The 20,427-nt window shown below is 39.9% G+C and overlaps 1 protein-coding gene across 2 annotated transcripts; it reads left to right on the top strand.

The window, feature by feature from the left end:
* The first annotated feature begins 1,248 nt into the window (after positions 1-1,248).
* On the top strand, positions 1,249-5,920 carry OR2AP1 (olfactory receptor family 2 subfamily AP member 1). Of its 2 annotated transcripts, XM_017976594.4 has the most exons (3): positions 1,249-1,448; positions 1,696-1,778; positions 3,677-5,920. In XM_017976594.4, the coding sequence occupies exon 3, from the start codon at positions 3,733-3,735 to the stop codon at positions 4,819-4,821; it is 1,089 nt and encodes a 362-aa protein (XP_017832083.3). In that variant the 5' UTR covers positions 1,249-1,448; positions 1,696-1,778; positions 3,677-3,732; the 3' UTR covers positions 4,822-5,920. The 2 variants fall into 2 exon arrangements, with proteins under 2 accessions (XP_017832083.3, XP_078194178.1); XM_078338052.1 differs by having other exon boundaries at positions 1,249-1,778.
* The last annotated feature ends 14,507 nt before the right edge of the window (positions 5,921-20,427 follow it).

The raw sequence follows: 20,427 nt of genomic DNA, 5'->3' as shown, positions 1-20,427 counted from the left end.
TCAAATTTGCTTCCACATGTTTGAGTATCTTTTCACAGCACCCCACTCCTGGTACCAATTTACTGTATTAGTCTTTTCACACTACTAATGAAAACATACCAGAGACTGGGCAATTTACAAACGAAAGAGGTTTAATGGACTCACAGTTCCATGTGGCTGAGGAAGTTTCACAATCATGACAGAAGGGAAAAGGCACATCTCACATGGTGGAGAAGGGAATGATAGCCAAGCAAAAGGAGTTTCCCCTTATAAAACCATCAGATCTTATGGGACTTATTCACTACCATGAGAACAGTATGATGGGGGAAACTGCTCCCCCATTCAATTGTCTCCCGTTGGGTCCCTCCCACAACATGAGGGAATTATGGGAGCTACAATTCAAGGAGATTTGGGTGGAGACACAGCAAAACCATATCTATGTTCATTGCAGCCCTAGTCACAATAGTAAAGGCATGAATCAACCCAAAGGTCCAGCAATAGTAGACTGGATAAAGAAGATAGGGTACATATTTACCATGGAATACCATGCACCTACAAAAAACAAGATCATGTCCTCTGCAGGAATACGAATGGAGCTGGAAGCCAATTAGCAAATTAATGCAGGAACAAAAAAACAAATACCACATGTTCTCACTTATAAGTGGGAGCTAAACAAGAACAAATGGACACAAAGAGGGGAACAACAGACACCGGGGCCTATTTGACAGAAGAGAATAAGAGGAAGAAGAGGATCCAAAAAAAATAACTATTGGGTACTATGCTTAGTACCTGGGTGATGAAATAACCTGTACACAAAACCTTCATGACACAAGTCTACCTATATAACAAACCTGCACATGTGCCCCTAAACCTAATATAAAAGTTTTTTTTTAAGTGTGGCTTTTTAGGACCTCCACATGGTTCCACCAAATCTGTTTGTCCACAGCCAAGTCCAGCTATGACCATCCACCTGAGGAAAAACACTATAATGACTCCAAATTCTTTTTCTCTGCAGCTGATGCTCTCTGGCTACCTCCCCTACCACCAACAACAAATCTCCAAGATAGTCTCCCTGGACCCTCTTCTCTCAGCTGCATATTTAAAGTTTGTTCCCAAAGTTATTCACAAAGGACATTCATTAGCCTGTTCCAAGTGAGGATCCCCCAAGCAACTTGTGTTTCTTCACTCAATTGATTCCCAGTGCATGCTCTCAATAGAGCAGATATAACCTGTGTCACTCTGTGTAAAGTTTAATCTGGGGTAGGAGAGGTAGTGCATATTATGCCTTCTGAGATCATCAGTTCATTTCTCCTACAACAGAAAAGATCAGGACTACTCTGCTCCTCAAAGTCCTTCTTTTATTGTCCTAGTTATTGGCTATGCTTTAAAAAAGAGGATCACCAAAAACTCTGATTCAGCTCCAGTTTAATAAGTTGAACAGTGGAGATCAGCAAATCCCCACTGAAATGGTAAGAAATAGGAGCAGCAGAAGACTACTTCTTATCTACAAAGAGAAGTTTGGAGTTTTGTGTATTTCTATGAAATGTAGTGTAGAACTTGGTGGCAGGAAAGGTAAAAACAAAATGCAATAAATCTCATAATATTTTGTAATTATGTTGCCTTAAATTTTTAATTTGCCACCAAGAATATTTAGGATGACAATCACACAATAATCATTTGGATAGTCAAGTAAGGAAGTATGTTACCTATTTGTAGCTTCATTGATTTTACTTCTCTGGAGTTGTAAAGCCTGAAGCTGATACCGAGGTGACTATTCAACCACTCCCTGAAGACTCCAGGTTAGTAACCAGGAGGGGAAGGGTATCTGTAGCTAATGCTCTCTGGCCACCACCCCCAGCGCCACCAGCCTATCTCCAAGCTAACTCCTCTGGACTCTCTTTTCTCAGCTGTATATTTAAAGTTTGTTCCCAAAGTTATTTACAATAACTTACCTTGATCCCTGATTGACTGCAACTGTTGACTGCAACCCACAAGGAGGTTATAAAATCAATTTAGTTAGTGGGCTGCAACCAGCGTTTTAAAAAATTAAATAGAAAATCTCATATTTTATCACATGGGCCAGGTACAGTGGCTCACATCTGTAATCCCAGCACTTTGAGAGGTCAAAGTGAGAGGATGACTTGAGCCCAAGAGTTCAAGACCAGCCTGGGCAACATAGCAAGACCCCGTCTTCACAGAAAATTTACAAAAAAAATAACTGGGCATGGTAGTGCATGCCTGTGGTCCCAGCTATTCAGGAGGCTGGGGTAGGACGATCGCTTGAGCCCAGGAGGTCAAGGCTGTAGTGAGCCATGATCATGCCTGCACTCCAGCTTGGGTGACAGAGTCAGACCCTGTATGAAAAAAAGAAAAAGAATATACCAGAATATACCATACATAGTAAGGAATGCTCTATAAAACTTTTAATCACTCACGGGTGGGTGTTGAACAATGAGAACACATGGACATAGGGAGGGGAGCACTACACACTGGGGTCTGTTGGGGGGAATAGAGGAGTGACAGTGGGGTGTGGGGAGTTGGGGAGAGATAGCATGGGGAGAAGTGCCAGATATAGGTGAAGGGGAGGAAGGCAGCAAATCACACTGCCACGTGTGTACCTATGCAACTATCTTGCATGTTCTTCACATGTACCCCAAAACCTAAAACGCAATTTAAAAAAAGAAAACATAAAAAATAAATAAATAAATAAAAATAAATTTATGGAAGAAAAAACTTTTAAGTGAGATATATATGTGTTTATTAAAATATATATAATTTAGAATGAATTTTAATCAAAAATGCTTTAAACCTGCTGCCTTAAAATATTTATAAAACATAACTAGAAAGAAATATTAAATAAATCAATAAGGGCACTCCCCAATAATGTGACTCTATAACTGCATGAGCTCACAATAAGTAGAAACTTAAAACACCCATGAAGTGCTCAAATATGGAATCTCCCAGGAAATCCTGGATCATAGTTTTATACACTTTCTCCATAAAATTCACATGCTCACATACACAAAATGTTTTACACATAATTTAATGGATTCACAGACATAGTAAATCTAATCTGTGGATTACTAGATCCCTAGTTTAAAAGCTCTTGCTTAAATATTCTTAAGATCCTAAAATTTCCTTGAAATGTAATAGAATCTTCATGTACTTACAGGAAAGCAAAATTCTAGATCTAAAGATTCTAAATGTGTTTGTGGAAGTATTCTAATCTAATATTTACTCACCCCAGAAGTGGTGAATGTTTCAAAGGACAGACAAGCATAATGCTAATACACAGATCTTTAACAGACAGACATAGGCTAAGAAGTTGGAGGGTCCACTGGAAAGAAGTGGCACTTTTTTTGGCATCAACGGAATTAAGAAAGCTGAACCAGAAGAAAAATTAGAAATTGCTATATCAGATATTTTTTTAAGTAGGGAAGAATAAGAAAAACAATTCTGAGAAGAGTTGGGCACACAAAGGAAGTATGGCAAAGAATGGAGTCAATGAGAAATAAAGAAAATTAATGGGAGAAAGAAATTCATAACTATTCTGGAAGGAGGTAGCAGCTGAAGGCATTCTTTTATTAACTTATTTCACAACGTTTTAAACATCATCTGTGAGACAGACACTTGCTTCATGTGAGCACTAGGGAGGGTATAATGTGGAAAAGTCATTAACAAGAACTTTCCTCCATAGGGTGAAAGGGACTGGAAAGGATCCAACACCATTCAAATGGGCCACTGGTCTGGACCATGTCATCAGAGGAGAAGTACATCGTCCATTTCATTTTGGTCTTGTCAGACTTTGTCTGTTCATTTCAGAGCCCCCCTGTTCATTTCAGTGCCCCCCTTCCTTTCTCACCTTTGATTACTACTCTTTTTTTTACTTTGAGACTAAAAACTTTTTCAACAATGAAAAATAAAACTATATTAACTGAGTTCATCCTTCTGGGTCTAACAGATGTCCCTGAACTCCAGGTGGCAGTTTTCACCTTTCTTTTCCTTGCATATTTACTCAGCATCTTTGGAAATCTGACTATCCTCATCCTCACCTTGCTGGACTCCCACCTTCAGACTCCCATGTATTTCTTTCTCCGGAACTTCTCTTTCTTAGAAATTTCCTTCACAAACATCTTCATTCCCAGGGTCCTGATTAGCATCACAACAGGGAACAAGAGTATCAGTTTTGCTGGCTGCTTCACTCAGTATTTCTTTGCCATATTCCTTGGGGCCACAGAGTTTTACCTTTTGGCTGCCATGTCCTATGACCGCTATGTGGCCATCTGCAAACCTCTGCATTATACCACCATCATGAGCAACAGAGTCTGCACCCAGCTGATTTTCTGCTCTTGGCTGGGTGGGTTAATGGCTATTATACCACCAATCACCCTGATGAGTCAGCAGGACTTTTGTGCATCCAACAGACTGAATCATTATTTCTGTGACTATGAGCCTCTTCTGGAACTCTCATGTTCAGACACAAGCCTCATGGAGAAGGTTGTCGTACTTGTGGCATCTATGACCCTGGTGGTCACTCTGGTGCTAGTGATTCTCTCATATACATTCATTATCAAGACTATTCTGAAGCTCCCCTCTGCCCAGCAAAGGACAAAAGCCTTTTCCACTTGCTCTTCCCACATGATTGTCATCTCCCTCTCTTATGGAAGCTGCATGTTTATGTACATTAATCCCTCTGCAAAAGAAGGGGACACATTCAACAAGGGAGTAGCTCTCCTTATTACTTCAGTTGCTCCTTTGTTGAACCCCTTTATTTACACCCTAAGGAACCAACAGGTAAAACAAGCCTTTAAGGATATGGTCAAAAAGCTTGTGAATCTTTAAAGAATTTAAGAAATATCTTTGGGACTAGGTATGAAAAAAAGAGAGATGAAAAAAAATTTAAGACTTCATTAATGAGTCCCTACTATGTGCTAAGCTCTCTGCTGGTTACTAAGTACTCAATAAATAGGTTAACTTCAGTTCATTGAGAGAGATTTGGAAATAAATTACAACCTGTTAAGTGTTAATAGTGAAATGAATATGGTTTTATTCTATTTAGTTACTCAGTTGAATAACTCAACCTAAGTTGGAGAGAAAATAGATGTTTTCAGAGGGGATAGAGAAAGAAATATTGGTAGAAGGAATATTGTGAGTAGGAGAACAAAATTTCAATCCAAGGAGACTGAGTAAATGTTACCACTATTAATTTCAATCAAAACAAAAGGAGTCTGAAAAAGTTATGCAGATAATAAATTTAGCTTTGAATTAAGTTAAATTCTCATTTAAAATAAGTTAAATGCCCATCTGAATTTGGAACCAGATCTATGAATTTCACAGTCCTTAACAGGTACATGATAGTTGATGAGGCAGGACTACATGAGTTCATAAACAAAAGCTTGTATAGAAAAGGCTTAAATATTAAATGTTAAGGATCCTCCCAAAATTTAAAGAGCAGAAGAAGCAGAGGGGTTAATAAGAAGGGCAATAGACCTGTAGAAGAGATGTCTCAAGAAATATAGTTTGTTGTCAATGTGAAGTGCTGCAGAGAGAGATTGATAAGAAGAGTGAAAGTATGAGAACTGACAGTGGATTGTTGTTGATCTTAGCCATTTTCAGCAAATGTGAAAGTTGGGTAGGAAGCTGGGTTGTGTAGGAAAAGACGAGATTATTGTGGGTGACTAGTGAATGGGAGCTGACAAGTGAAAGAATGATAAAACAGAATTTTGCAAATAGAGAAATGAAAAGAATGACCCCCAGGTTATATTTCACTGTGGTATTCTGTGCTTTTTCACTAATAATATCATAATAATGATTATAGATGTAAATCTGTATTCACCTCTAGTCTGTAAGGCAGAAGAGTGCAGGGATAATAGCTTCTTATCACAATTTTGTCTGCAATGCCAAGCAATGATAAGTGCTCAATAAATAGTTCTTAAATGGATGAATGAATGATGGATGGATGGATGGATGGATGGATGGATGGATGGATGGATGAATGAATGGACAGACAAATGAATGAGTCCTCTGATGGATGAGGGACACAGAACAGAATTTTTTTAAATAAAGGGCCATGATCATTTGAGGTCTTATATATTTTAAGGAAGGAATTATCAAGACATGTTACATATGAACTAGATCTGCCTGGAAATTCCACTCTGTTTTACATATGAGGAACTGAAACTTCAATACGTGAAATCACTTCTGCAAGGTTACACAGCTAAGTGCCTGCACTACAATCAGAAGCCAAATCTGTCCGGTGCCAGAGTCCTCTGCTTAACTACTGATCCATACAGCCAATCTAACTGGTTTTACCATTTCCGCTCCTCAACACTTCTACATATTTTAAGTGACCTTGACTTTTTATCTATTTTATTTTTCCAGCCTCTTAACAGGCTTGGTTAGAATGCTTTGGGACATGCCTTTTTAGGAAGTTGCAAGTATACACAACCTCCACCCTACGGCTCTTGACTTCCCTCAAAATGCTTCTCCTTTCCATATCCATATCTCTTATGAACAGTGTGGATCTCCTGTTTATTTTCTCCTTTCAAAAGGAACATAAAGACCCCAAAGAGCATGGAAATTAACAAAACAGTATTTTGCTTCCATCGTCCTCCCTCCCCCTAATAATAAGATTTCAATGAGGATTAACTAATAAACAAGTAGACTCATATAAGCTGCTAACTGGGCTCATCTCCTCCCTATTCATCTTGTTTCTGAGCTACAGGGGAACATCTTTGGCTTCTAGACTTGAGGGCAGAAACGGTGGGTACATATAATAGTGCCCTGCCCATAACAAGTACTCAAAAAATGTTCAAATAGTAAAAAAAAAAAAAAAAAAAAAAACAAATGAACAAATGAAAAATGTCTTTATTACTTAAGGTTCAAGCAATTGTCATAAGCTTTTCTACAACCTACTTGGTTTTTTTAAATTTATTTATTATACTTTAAGTTCTAGGTTACATGTGCAGGTCATGCAGGTTTGTTACATAGGTATACATGTGCCATGGTGGTGGTTTGCTGCATCCATCGCCCCATCATCTACATTAGGTATTTCTCCTAATGCTATCCCTCCCTAATCCCCTACCCCTTGCTATCCTCCCCATCCCCCCACCTCCTAGTGTGTGATGTTCCCCTCCTTGTGTCCCTGTATTCTCATTTCAACACCCACTTATGAGTGAGAATGTGCAGTGTTTGGTTTTCTGTTCTTGTGTCAGTTTGTTGAGAATGATAATTTCCAGTTTCATCCATGTCCCCACAAAGTACATAAACTCATTCTTTTTTATGGCTGCATAGTATTCCATGGTGTATATGTGCCACATTGTCTTTATCCAGTCTATCATTGATGGGCATTTGGGTTGGTTCCAAGTCTTTGCTGTTGTGAACAGTGCCACAATAAACATATGTGTGCACATGTCTTTATAACAGAACAATTTATAATCGTTTGGGTATATACCCAGTAATGGGATTGCTGGGTCAAATGGTATTTCTATTTCTAGATCCTTAAGGAATTACCACAACCTACTTGTTTTTTAAAGGCTCTAACTTGACCGGGTACAGTGGCTCATGCCTGTAATCCCAGTCAAGGCAGGTGGATTGCTTGAGCTTAGGAGTTCAAAACAAGCCTGGGCAACATGACAAAATCTTGTCTATACACAAAATAATAAAACTTAGCTAGATGTAATGGCATGCACCTGTAGTCCCAGCTACTTGGGAGGCTGAAGTGGGAGGATCATTTGAGCCAAGGAGGTTGAGGCTGCAATGCACCATGATCTCACAACTGCACTCCAGCCTGGGTGACAGACTGAGACCCTGTTTCCCTCTCACACACACATACACACATATACATATACATACACACACGGTCAAAATCTCTGAAGGCTTTTAAGCATATTTTATTTTGTTGATCTTTTGTATTTATTTTAGTCTCGATCTCATTTATTTTTGCTCAGATCTAATTTTGGCTTTTGTTTGTTCTTGCTTTTCTAGTTCCTTAAGATGCATCATTAAGCTATTTATTTGAAATCTTTCTAGTTTTTTGATATAGGCATTTATCTCTATAAGCTTGCCTCTTAATCATGCTTTTGCTGGGTTGCATGTTTTAGTATGTTGCATTTCTATTTTTTTCAAGGAATTTTTTATTTTTAATTTCTTCCTTCACCCATTGGTTGTTCAGGAACACATTGTTTAATTTCCATCTATTTCTGTAGCTTCAAACATTCTTCTTGTTATTCATTTCTAGTTTTATCCCATTGTGGTCAGGTAAAATGCTTGCTTTGAATTTTTAAAATCTTTTTGAGACTTTTATGTGTCCTGACATACGGTCAGTCCTGGAATGTATTCCGCATTCTAATCAAAAGAATATGTTTTCTGCAGATGTTGAGTAAAATGTTCTGCAAATATCTTTTAGGTCCATTTGATCAATGGTGCAGTTTATTTTTTTGGGGGGGGAGGAGGAAGGCAGGAAGGGAGGGAAGAAGAATGGTAGGGAGGAAGAAAGGGATGAAGGAAGGAAGGAAGGAAGGGAGGAAGCAGGGAGGGAGGGAGGGAGGGAAGGGAAGGAAGGAAATCAAGCAATGAGAGAGACATTGCCGACCTGGATCTAGAGGTTTACAAGTTGATTTCTTGTTTTGTTTTGTTTTTTTTTTTTTTTTTGAGAGAAGGAAAGAAAAAAAAATAAGTAAAGGAGAGGAAGAAAGAGGAAGAGAAAGAGGGAGAGTAAATAGAAATATTGCTTTATTTTGAAAAAAATTGGGTATTAATAATGGCCAATCAATGTTTCATTTAAACTTATGGGTAGGTGTGATGTGGTATTGACAAGAATGTATATTTTGTGTATTTGAAGTGGAGAGCTCTATAAATATTTATTAAGTTTACTTGTTCCGGATCTGAGTTCGAGTCCTTGATATCCTTATTAATTTTCTGTCTCATTGAATCTAAGTCTCTCGTATCTGGGTGTTAGGATCGTTAGCTCTTGTTGCTGTATTGATCCTTTTACCACTATATCGTTGTTGCTTTAAAATCTATTATATCCGATATGAGAATTGCAACTCCTGCTTTTTATTTATTTATTATTTATTTTTGCTCTCCATTTGGTTGGTAAATTTTTCTCCATCCCTTTGAGTCTTTGTGTATCCTTGCATGGGAAACAGGTCTGTATGTAACATGCGGTTGGGTTTTGGCTGTGTCTTTTGATTGGGGGATTTAGTCAATTTAAATTTAGGGTTACTGCCATTTGATGTTGACTGGCTGTTTTTTCCATTCGTTGATGAAAATTCTTCTTTATGTTGGTGCTCTTTACTTTTTGATGTATTTTTAGAAAGGCTAATACTGGTTGTTTCTTTCTGTGTGTAATGCTTCTTTCAGAAGCTCTTGTAAAGCAGGCCTGGTGGTAATAAAATCTCTGAGTTCTTGCTTGTTCATAAAAGATTTTATTTTTCCTTCAGTTGTGAAGCTTAGTTTGGCTGGATATGAAATTCTGGGCTGAAGGTTCTGTTCTTTGAGGATGTTGAATATTGGCCCCCACTCTCTTCTGGCTTGTAGAGTTTCTGCTGAGAGATCTGCTGTAAGTCTGATAAACTTGCCTTTGTGGGTAACCTGACCTTTCTCTCTGGCTGCCCTTAGTATTTTCTCCTTCGTTTCAACCCTGGTGAATCTAACGATTATGTGCCTTGGGGTTGCTCTTCTTGAGGAATATCTTTGTGGTGTTCTCTGTATTACCTGGGGTTGAATGTTGACCTGCTTTGCTAGTTTAGGAAAATTTTCCTGAATAATATCCTGAAGGGTATTTTCCAGCTTGGATTCATTCTCTCCGTCGTATTCAGGTACACCTATCAAACGTAAATTTGGTCTTTTCACATAGTCCCACATTTCTTGGAGACTTTGCTCATTCCTTTTTATCCTTTTTTCTCTAATCCTTTCTTCGCGTTTTATTTCATTAAGTTGGACTTTGACCTCTGATATCCCTTCTTCTGCTTGAACAATTCGAGTGTTTAAACCTGTGCATACTTCTCGGAGTTCCTGTATTGTATTCTTCAGTTCCATTAATTCACTCATACTCCTCTCTAAGTTGTCTATTCTCAATAGGATTTCATCAAACTTTTTTTCAAAGTTCCTAGTTTCTTTACGTTGGGCTACAACATGGTCTTTTAACTCACCGAAGTTTGTTATTATCCATTCCTTGAAGAGTGATTCTGTCATCAGGAGGCGCTCGTTCTCCATCAAGCCTTGTTCCATTGTTGATGTGGAACTGTGATAATCTTTAGAGGGAGAGGCATTCTGACTTTGAGTATTCTCAGCCTTTTTACGCTAGTTTCTTCCCATGATTGTAATTTTATCCTCCTGTTGTCTTTGAAATTACCACCTTTCAGATTAGGTCTCTTGAGTGGGCAACCAGGTTGTTAGTTCCCAGGACCAGAGCAGCAGTATTAAAACTGATGGTGCTTTTCTGCCCAGGATTCTCCTGTCTGGCTTCCTTCTTGTGTCTGTAGTAGGCGACTCTACCTTCCCGGGGCTCCAAACCCCGGGGAACCGGTCCTGTTTACTCTGCGCTGAGCGCTGCCGCGCCGAGGTGCCGTCGCAGCCCTGCGCCGGGCTCTGGTGTTGTGCTGGGGACCCCTGCGGGTCCTCCAACCTTTTTTACTCTGCTCCGAGAGCTGCCGCGCCAAGGTGCCCGCGGAACCGCTGCACCGGCCACGAGAGTCGCGCTGGCCACCCGTGTGTTTCCTCCACTGGGGAATCTTCTGCTCCGTGAGTGACCAGAATTTGTATGAAAGTGTGGCGTTCTCTCTTTTATTTTAATCAATCTGGCTAGTGGTCTGTCTATTTTGTTGATCTTGGATTTATTGATTTTTTGAAGGGTTTTTCGTGTCTCAATCTCCTTCAGTTCAGCTCTGATCTTAGTTATTTCTTGTCTTCTGCTGGGTTTTGAGTTTTTTTGATCTTGCTCCTCTAGCTCTTTCAATTTTGATGATAGGGTGTCAATTTTGGATCTCTCCATTCTCCTCATATGGGCACTTATTGCTATATACTTTCCTCTAGAGACTGCTTTAAATGTGTCCCAGAGGTTCTGGCATGTTGTGTCTTCGTTCTCATTGGTTTCGAAGAACTTCTTTATTTCTGCCTTCATTTCATTGTTTATCCAGTCAACATTCAAGAGCCAGTTGTTCAGTTTCCATGAAGCTGTGCGGTTCTGGGTTGGTTTCTGTATTCTGAGTTCTAATTTGATTGCACTATGGTCTGAGAGGCTGTTTGTTATGATTTCAGTTGTTTTGCATTTGTTGAGCAGTGCTTTACTTCCAATTATGTGGTCAATTTTAGAGTAGGTGTGATGTGGTGCTGAGAAGAATGTATATTCTGTGGATTTGGGGTGGAGAGTTCTGTAAATGTCTATCAGGTTTGCTTGCTCCAGGTTTGAGTTCAAGCCCTGGATATCCTTGTTGATTTTCTGTCTGGTTGATCTGTCTAATATTGACAGTGTTGGGAAAACTGGCTAGCCATGTGCAGAAAGCAGAAACTGGACCCCTTCCTGACACCTTACACTAATATTAACTCCAGATGGATTGAAGACTTAAACATAAGACCTGGCACCATAAAAACCCTAGAAGGAAATCTAGGCAAAACTATCCAGGACATAGGAGTAGGCAAGGACTTCATGAACAAAACACTAAAAGCATTGGCAACAAAAGCCAAAATAGACAAATGGGACCTAATGAAACTCCACAGCTTCTGCATGGCAAAAGAAACAGTCACTAGAGTGGATCGGCAACCAACAGAATGGGAAAAAATTTTTGCAGTTTACCCATCTGACAAAGGGCTGATATCCAGAATTTACAAAGAACTCAAACAGATTTACAGGAAAAAAAACAAACAAGCCCATTCAAAAGTGGTCAAAGGATATGAACAGACACTTTACAAAAGAAGACATATATGAGGCCAACAATCATATGAAAAAATGCTCATCGTCACTGGTCATCAGAGAGATGCAAATCAAAACCACATTGAGATACCATCTCACGCCAGTTAGAATGGCGATCATTAAAAAATCTGGAGACAACAGATGCTGGAGAGGATGTGGAGAAAAAGGAACACTTTTACACTGTTGCTGGGAGTGTAAATTAGTTCAACCATTGTGGACGACAGTGTGGCAATTCCTCAAGGCCTTAGAAATAGAAATTCCATTTGACCCAGCAATCCCATTACTGGGTATATATCCAAAAGTCTATAAATCGTTCTACTATAAGGACACATGTACACGAATGTTCATTGCAGCATTGTTTACAATAGCAAAGACCTGGAATCAACCAAAATGCCCATTGATAATAGACTGGATTGGAAAAATGTGGCACATATACACCATGGAATATTATGCAGCAATCAGAAATGATGAGTTTGTGTCATTTGTAGGGACATGGATGAATCTGGAGAACGTCATCCTCAGCAAACTGACACAAGAACAGAAAATGAAACACCGCATATTCTCACTCATAGGTGGGTGATGAAAAATGAGAACACATGGACACAGAAAGGGGAGTACTAAACACTGGGGTCTATTGGGGGGAAAAGGGGAGGGCCAGTGGGAGGGGGAGGTGGGGAGGGATAGCCTGGGGAGAAATGCCAAATGTGGGTGAAGGGGAGAAGGAAAGAAAAGCACACTGCCATGTGTGTTCCTACGCAACTGTCTTAAGTGCTCTGCTCATGTAACCCAAAACCTAAAATCCAATAAAAAATTAAAAAAAAAAAAAAAAAAAAAAAAAAGGAAGTGTGGCGTCCTCTAGTTCTCCGCGCCTTCCCTGAGAGCTGCAATCCCGGGATGTTAGCGATCGGCCATCTTGGATCGTTCCCAATGGTGCAGTTTAAATCCAATGTTTCTTTGTTGATTTTCTTTCTAGACCAATCTCTCCAATGCTGAGAGTGCAGTGTCAAAGTCTCCAGGTATTCTTGTATCAAAGCTTATCTCTCCCTTTAGACCTAATATTTCTTTTATAGACCTGAGTACTCTGGCATTTGCTGCATGTATATTTATATTGTTATAGTCTCTTGCTAAATTGATCTCTCTATTGTTTACACAATGTCCTCTCTGTTTCTTTTTACAGCTTTTGACTTGAAGTCTGTTTTGTCTGATATAAGCATAGCTACTGTGTTTACTTTTGATTTCCATTTACATGGAATATCTTTTTCCATCCCTTCACTTTCAGCCAATGTATGTCTTTACAGGTGAGGTGAGTTTCTTATAGGCAGCATGTAGTTGAGTCATGTTTGAAAAGTATTTTCAAAGTCAAGCTTTCACTAATAGTCTTCTAAAATCCTTAAAGGTTTTCTAGCTTCATTTACTCCCTTGCCCCAAAGCCATTCCTACATTTTAGATAGTTGCTATGGCTGTACCCCACTTCAAAAGCTGTATTTTCTATCTATTGCTGCTTAAGAAATTACTTCCAAAACCTAGTGGCTAAAACAATAAACATCTATTATCTCACAGTATCATTGGTCTAGAAATCTAAGTGTTGATTAACTGGATGACTGACTCAAGATCAACCAGGGCTATGGTCTCATCTGAAGGCATGACTGAGGGAGGATCTCCTTCCAAGCTCACTTATATGGTTGCTAGCTAGATTTAAATCCTCACTGGCTATTGGATTCCCTAATTTTTGCCATGTATGCCTCTCCAAAAGATCATTTATAACACGGCCACAGGATTCCATCAAGTTAAGTGAGCAAGAAAGTAGCGAAGATAAAAGCCAGTCTTTTTAAAACATAATCTAAGAAACATCATCCCATCACTTCTGCCATATTTTATTTGTTAGAAGTAATTCACTGTATCAACCCTACACTCAAAGAGTGGGGACTACACTAGGGAATAAATGAAGAGGTAAAGACTATTGAGGGCCATCTTAAAGGCTGCCTATCCTGCTGGCTTAGCCTATTCATTTTACAAATGAGGAAACTGAGGCCAAGAGGTCAAGGCCTTCCACTAAAGAATTATTCAATGTAAATAGTCATTATACACATTTCAATTAACAGCATAAAAAAGTGTTCAATTTTTAGAAAACAAAAATGAATGACTCTACATATAATTAATACCCAGTTGATTTCTCAAAAGAGATTATTTTCAAGGATAACAAGAGATGGAGGTTTACCAAGAGTTTCTTTTCTCTACTGTTGCCAATAAGCCAGGAAAAGTAAATGGATGACAAGAATTCCAAATCTGGGATTAATTCATTAACGGAGGGATGAATGAGTTGCTTGGAAAGATAGGAAAACATGTTCCATGTGGTGAGAGGTGACTTCTCACTTTACTGCCTGATGTTAACATCTCCTCTAGCTCCCCAACAAGTTTATCTCTACACCTACCCCCAGAAGAATGAGCTGCTTCTGGACTCCAACTCAGTAAGATAAAGTTCCAAGTTTATTTGCCAGCAGGTCAGCAGGACCTTTTTTCCTACTACCTATCCCACTAATAACCAAGTCCTTACCACTCCTCAGCTCCCAGGGCCCTGTGGGTTTTCTGTAGGAAAATAAACCTAAGAGATGGTGTTGTCTTCAAACTTTCTCTTGCCTCTTCCCCATTTTTTCCTCCAAGTCTTGTATCTCATTTTAGTGCTCTATTCCTCTGCAAACCACATCCAATGTTTCTTCTATACTTCACTTTTATTTAAAGTGAAATCACCCCTATTGATAGAGGCAAGAGGCAAATAAATGCCTAGTTAGATAGAAGCAGGTCCCCAGTGAAGCCCCATCTTCAAGTGAAAGTCAGTTTAAGCCTGAAAGCCAAGCTATAAGTGAAATCCACAGACTAGACTGAGATCCTGTCTTCCTGTTTTGTGCACTTTCTTCTGATTGATCTCTACCCTTCACCTATTTTACATATGCCTACTCTTCCCTAATTGTTTTTCTTAACACTGTTGTGCCCACCTTTGGGTGTTGCCTTTTTTTTTTACTTTTGTGCCTACTCACAAACCAATCAACATGCACTCCCTATTCTGAGCCCATAAAAGCCCTAGACTTAGCCACATTGGGAGAGAGACAACCCAACTTCATATGGGAAAACACCTTCCATCCGCTCTCCACAGAGAGCTGTTTTGTTGCTCAATAAATTTCTCCACCCTCATCACCCTTCAATGGTAAGCATAACCATATTCTTCTTGGGCACAGGACAAGAACTCAGGAACTGCTGGACATGGGTATGAGCTGTAACAGCCACAGGCTGAGCCAGTGCACAAGCCAAGTGTGGCCCATGCAGGCTAAATGGGCAGGCTGTCTCCTGAGGCAGGTGGTGTGGACAAGCAAGGCCCAGACAGGGGCATCGCCAGTTGGAGGTCCCCAGCTTGTTGCAAAGTGACCAAGAAAAATCCTGTGTCACTACTGCCCCTATTACCTTTCATTCCTGCCCCTCACCATGTTGCCTCTTTTGAGGTAACACAGATGCAGAGATATCACCTTCTCTGAGAGGAGTTTTTTCTTAACACTCACTCCAAATCATCCCCATTTATATCCATGGCACCATTAACCTTTCACTCTTTGGGATTAAACACTTTGAAGTCATCCCTGACTCTTCCCTACTATCTGTCACCCACTCCTGTTGTGTCTTCCTTTAGAATCCCTCTTGGATTCACTCTACTCCTGCATTTCAACAGTCCTCACATAGTCCACATGTCAAATGTGAGCAACTGTTAGAAAATGCAAGAAATGGTCACATGTTCTTTGCCTCCCTACAGCCACCCTCTTTGGCAGTGCCCTCCTACACTGATTCCAGAATTGGCCACATTTCTTGCTTTGGGCAATGTGACACTAGCAAACATAATGAGAGCAGAAACACAAAAAAGCATATCCTCCAACTACCATTTGAACAAGCCTGAGCTAGTTTACTAGATGATGAAAGACACATAATCCACTTGCCCCCATCATCCCACCTGACAATAATCTCACATGCTCACACACACCCTGGCAGAACTGCTCAGCTGGCCACTGAGGAGGCATGGGTGAGCCCATCAAAGACCAACAGAAGAACTACCCAAATGTGCCAACGCACAAAATCATAAACTAAATAAATGCTGCTATATAAGCCATTAAGTACTAGGGTGATTTATTACTCAATGAAAATTAGCCAATACACTAACAAAAAGTAAGTATATGTGGCAAACACATGGTGACCCTTGATTAAGAATCCAGGATTAAGAAGTCGGGATCAGAGAGTGTTTTCCTATGTAAATTGAAGTTGATTGGATAAAACCAGGAAATTGAACCCGGTCTCTTCTCATGTATGGTCATAGGCTACAGGAAGTTTTCGAGGAAATAAGCTCTAAACAGGAGGCCAACTAAGGCAGTACTATTTTTTTTTCTGCTGGAGCATTCAATGCTCTCCACATTGGGCCACTGGCCTCTGCGATGAGACTCAAATGGGGATACTGACCTGGTGGATTTTGAAATTCTAGTCCCAAGGAGCTTTCACATGCATATTCTGTGTGAAATAAGGTTGTAAAATCTCCAGAAAAGCTCAAAAGTCACTTGTGGCCTGAAGTCCCACACTCTCCTCAAGAGCATTTCTGGGCCACCCTTCTCCAAGGACTCTGTTGCCTGAGAATATAATTCTCAGATGGTCTACAAGAGAGGTGCCCAGAGCTACCCAGTCTGAGTATGTACTTCCCAAAACATACAGAAAACGGGCAGGAGGGCCAGGTATTGCGGCTCATGCCTGTAGTCCCAGCATTGGGAAGCCAAGGTGGGTGGTTTGCTTGAGCACAGGAAGCCTGGACAACATGGCAAAACCCCGCCTCTATAAAGAATAAATAGAATATCCCAGCACTTTGGGAGGCCAAGGTGGATCACCTGAGGTCTGGAATTCAAGACCAGCCTGGCCAACATGGCAAAACTCCATCTCTACTAAAAGTATAAAAATTAACCAGGTGTGGTGGAGGATGCCTGTAATCCCAGCTACTCAGGAGGCTGAGGCAGAAGGACTGCTTGAACCAGGGAGGTGGAGGTTACAGTGAGCCGAGACCATGTTATTGCACTCCAGCCTGGGCACCAAGAGTGAAACTCCATCTCAAAAATAAAATAAAATAAAATTAGCTGTGTTTGGTGGCTCAGCTGCTGTGATCCCAGCTACTGAGGCAGTTGAGGTGGGAAGATTGCTTGAGCCCAGAAGGTAGAGGCTGCAGTGAGTCAAGATGGCACCACTGCACTCCAACCTGGGTAACAGAGTGAGACCCTGTCACAAAAAAAAAAAAAAAATAAGAGGAGGATGTACCCTTCTGCTTACTTCCCAACCTAAGTCAGTCTTGACTGAATGTTTTCCTTTCCTTTTACCAAACCCCGTAGACACACAATTTATGAAAGCAAATGCTGTATGTGCCAACAATATGCAGTCTCATCTTAAGCAGTAGTATACTGCATTAGTAGCTTGCAAATTTATCCCATCTTTCTTTTCAAAGTTATAAATAATTCCTGTATAAGGCCCCCATGGGAACTGTGGAATAAGGGGTGGGGACTGAGGACCTAGGACATTGCTTTTAGCATGTCTATGCGTAGAAGGGACCAAATTCTCAGGTCATGGAGTCAATATTCCATGGATAATCTGGGTAAATGGCTCCCTCTAGTGGGGCATATTATTTTTACAATGTCACACACCACTTGTTAAGAAATTCTTGAAAGGACTTAAATTCTCATGCAATGAAATCACTGTCCAGGAATGATCAAAGCAAACACTTCCCTCTAGTGGAGATTTTTTCTTTAGAAAATGTCAAACACTGAAGGGGAGTACTCACAGATCTGCCTAAATACAATTGCCAAATAGGAACCTTAGGGACACTCAATAAAATTAAAAATATCGCCAGGCCCCAACAATTTAAGAGGCTGAGGCAGGCAGCTCCCTAGAGGTCAGGAGTTTGAGACCAGCCTGGCCAACATGGTGAAACCCTGTCTTCATTTTTTTTTTTTATTTTAAGAAAAGATAAAGAGAAAAATTTTAATGTCAAAGTAAACTCATTAAAGAAATAGTTATAATTGACCATACATCTGCTCTTTCCACATGATACCTCATGTAGGGAAAAAAATAACTTGGAGTTTTCTTTCCTCCCTTGTAATAATGTGTGCCAAGGTCTTCTATGAGGGGGAGGAGGAGAATGTAGCTAAGAACTGCTGTAACTTGTAATGCTGTTTTAATATGCACAAAGTAAATTTTGTTTTTATCCTCAAAAGGCAACACCTTCTGGGGGTTGGGGATATGGAGGAAGGAAGAAAAGAGGGGAAAGAAAGTCTAAAGAAGAATTGAAGAGGAAAAAAAGGAAAGGAACAAAAACATGGAAGGAGAGAAGGAAGAAGGTGGGAGGGAGAGGAAATGAGGAACCCTCTAACCTTGAGGCTACCATTTGCAAAGAGATGTTAAGGTGTTTTCAAAAAAAGGTTCTCACAAATTGCTCTGTACTTGGAAATTTCCTTGTAATTACAAGATTTTTAAATACCTTATTGAGTTATAAAACTTCATTTATAAAGACACAAAACTTTTTTTAACTTCTATTTAAAAGATGAACATATGGATATAATCTGGCCAAATAGGTTGAATGCTTATGACAAATCTAATGAGCAAAACTATATTTCTAGATTTCAGTATTTCTAAGACCATCCATGGTTTCTAGATATAAGAATTGAGGCCAGGCGTGGTGGCTCACACATATAATCCCAGCACTTTGGGAGGCCGAGGTGGGTGGATCACTTAAGGTCAAGAGTTTGAGACCAGCCTGGCCAACATGGTGAAACCCCATTCTACTAAAAATTTAAAAATTAGCTGGACACTGTGGTACATGCCTGTAATGCCAGCTACTCAGAAAGCTGAGGCAGTAGAATCAGAACCATTCAGCATATAGGCGTAGGCAAGGACTTCATGACTAAAACACCAAAAGCAATGGCAACAAAAGCCAAAATAGACAAATGGGATCTAATTCAACTCCAAAGCTTCTGCACAATGAAAGAAACTATCATTAGCGTGAACTGGCAACCAACAGAATGAGAAAACATTTTTGCAATCTACCCATCTGACAAAGGACTAATATCCAGAATCTACAAAGTACTTTAAAAAATTTACAAGAAAAAAGCAAATAACCCCATCAAAAAGTGGGTGAACGATATGAACAGACACTTCTCAAAAGGAGACATTTATGCAGCCAACAAACATACAAAAAAAAGCTCATCATCACTGGTCATTAGAGAAATGCAAATCAAAACCACATTGAGATACCTCTCACACCAGTTAGAATGGTGATTATTAAAAATCTGGAGACAAAACTCTGGAGAGGATGTGGAGAAATAGGAACACTTTTACACTGTTGGTGAGAGTGTAAATTAGTTTATCCATTGTGGAAGACAGTGTGGCAATTCCTCAGGGATCTAGAACCAGAAAAATCATTTGACCCAGTAATCCCATTACTTAAGATTCTTGCAGATCTTAAGGTCTGAGACTTGCTGATTTTCTGATTGGAGTGCCTTTGTATTGCCACGGTCCCTTTCTCCTAAAGCAATGGCCCCTCACCACCTCCTGCAATACCCCTTTTGAATGGAGTCTCTCCCTGCCTACTTCCTAATTTGTTCTTGACAGAGGGTATGGGAGACTTGCATTTCAAAAATTGGGGACCAGTTCCAAAGTCAGTAATTGTGTTAATCACATGTATCACAGCTCTGCTGGACACCCAAGAAAGCCATAGAAATGCCAGTTGGAAAGGTCCCCTTCCCTAAGGAAGCCTGCTAAGGAGCAGTTCTGCAGAATCCAAGCCCAAACTTCCAAAGTCACTCCCTGCGTGTCCTCTCACACCATCCACTGTGCTTTTGTATGTGTCTGGGATCCAGGGCAATGTGAATTTTCTTTTTATTTGGGAGATTGTTCATGGGAAACAGATCTTTTCTCTTGTCCACCTATTAATTGTTTACAATATTTGTAAATCTATGCAAAATACTTGAATGGGCCATGGTGCCTTTTTTCCTTGTCTGTATTTAATTAAAATGAATTATCATTTGCAACAAAAAAATTATATTATAATATCCAAAGGATTATACATCATTCTATTATAAAGACACATGCACACATACTTTTATTATGACACTGTTCACAACAGCAAAGACTTGAAACCAACCCAAATGCTCATCAATGATAGACTTGATAAAGAAAATGTGGTATTTATACACCACGGAATACTATGCAGACATAATGAAGGATGAGCTCATGTCCTTTTCAGGGATATGGACAAAGCTGGAAACCATCATTCTCAGCAAACTGGCATAAGAACAGAAAACCAAACACCATATGTTCTCACTCATAAGTGGGTATTGAACAATGAGAACACAGGGACACAGGAAGGGGAACATCACACACTGGGACCTGTCAGGGGGTGGGGGATAGGAGAGGGATAGCAGGGGGTGGGGGGCTAGGGGAGGGATAACATTAGGATAAATACGTAATGTAAA

Source organism: Callithrix jacchus, chromosome 9, assembly GCF_049354715.1.
Source record: "Callithrix jacchus isolate 240 chromosome 9, calJac240_pri, whole genome shotgun sequence".
Lineage (NCBI taxonomy): Eukaryota > Metazoa > Chordata > Mammalia > Primates > Cebidae > Callithrix > Callithrix jacchus.
The sequence above is the reverse complement of the archived record's forward strand: the minus strand, read 5'-3'. Positions and strand labels throughout refer to the sequence as shown.

Coding starts and splice junctions, on each gene's coding strand:
- OR2AP1 (XM_017976594.4), top strand. CDS start 3,733: ATGTCATCAGAGGAGAAGTACATCGTCCATTTCATTTTGGTCTTGTCA.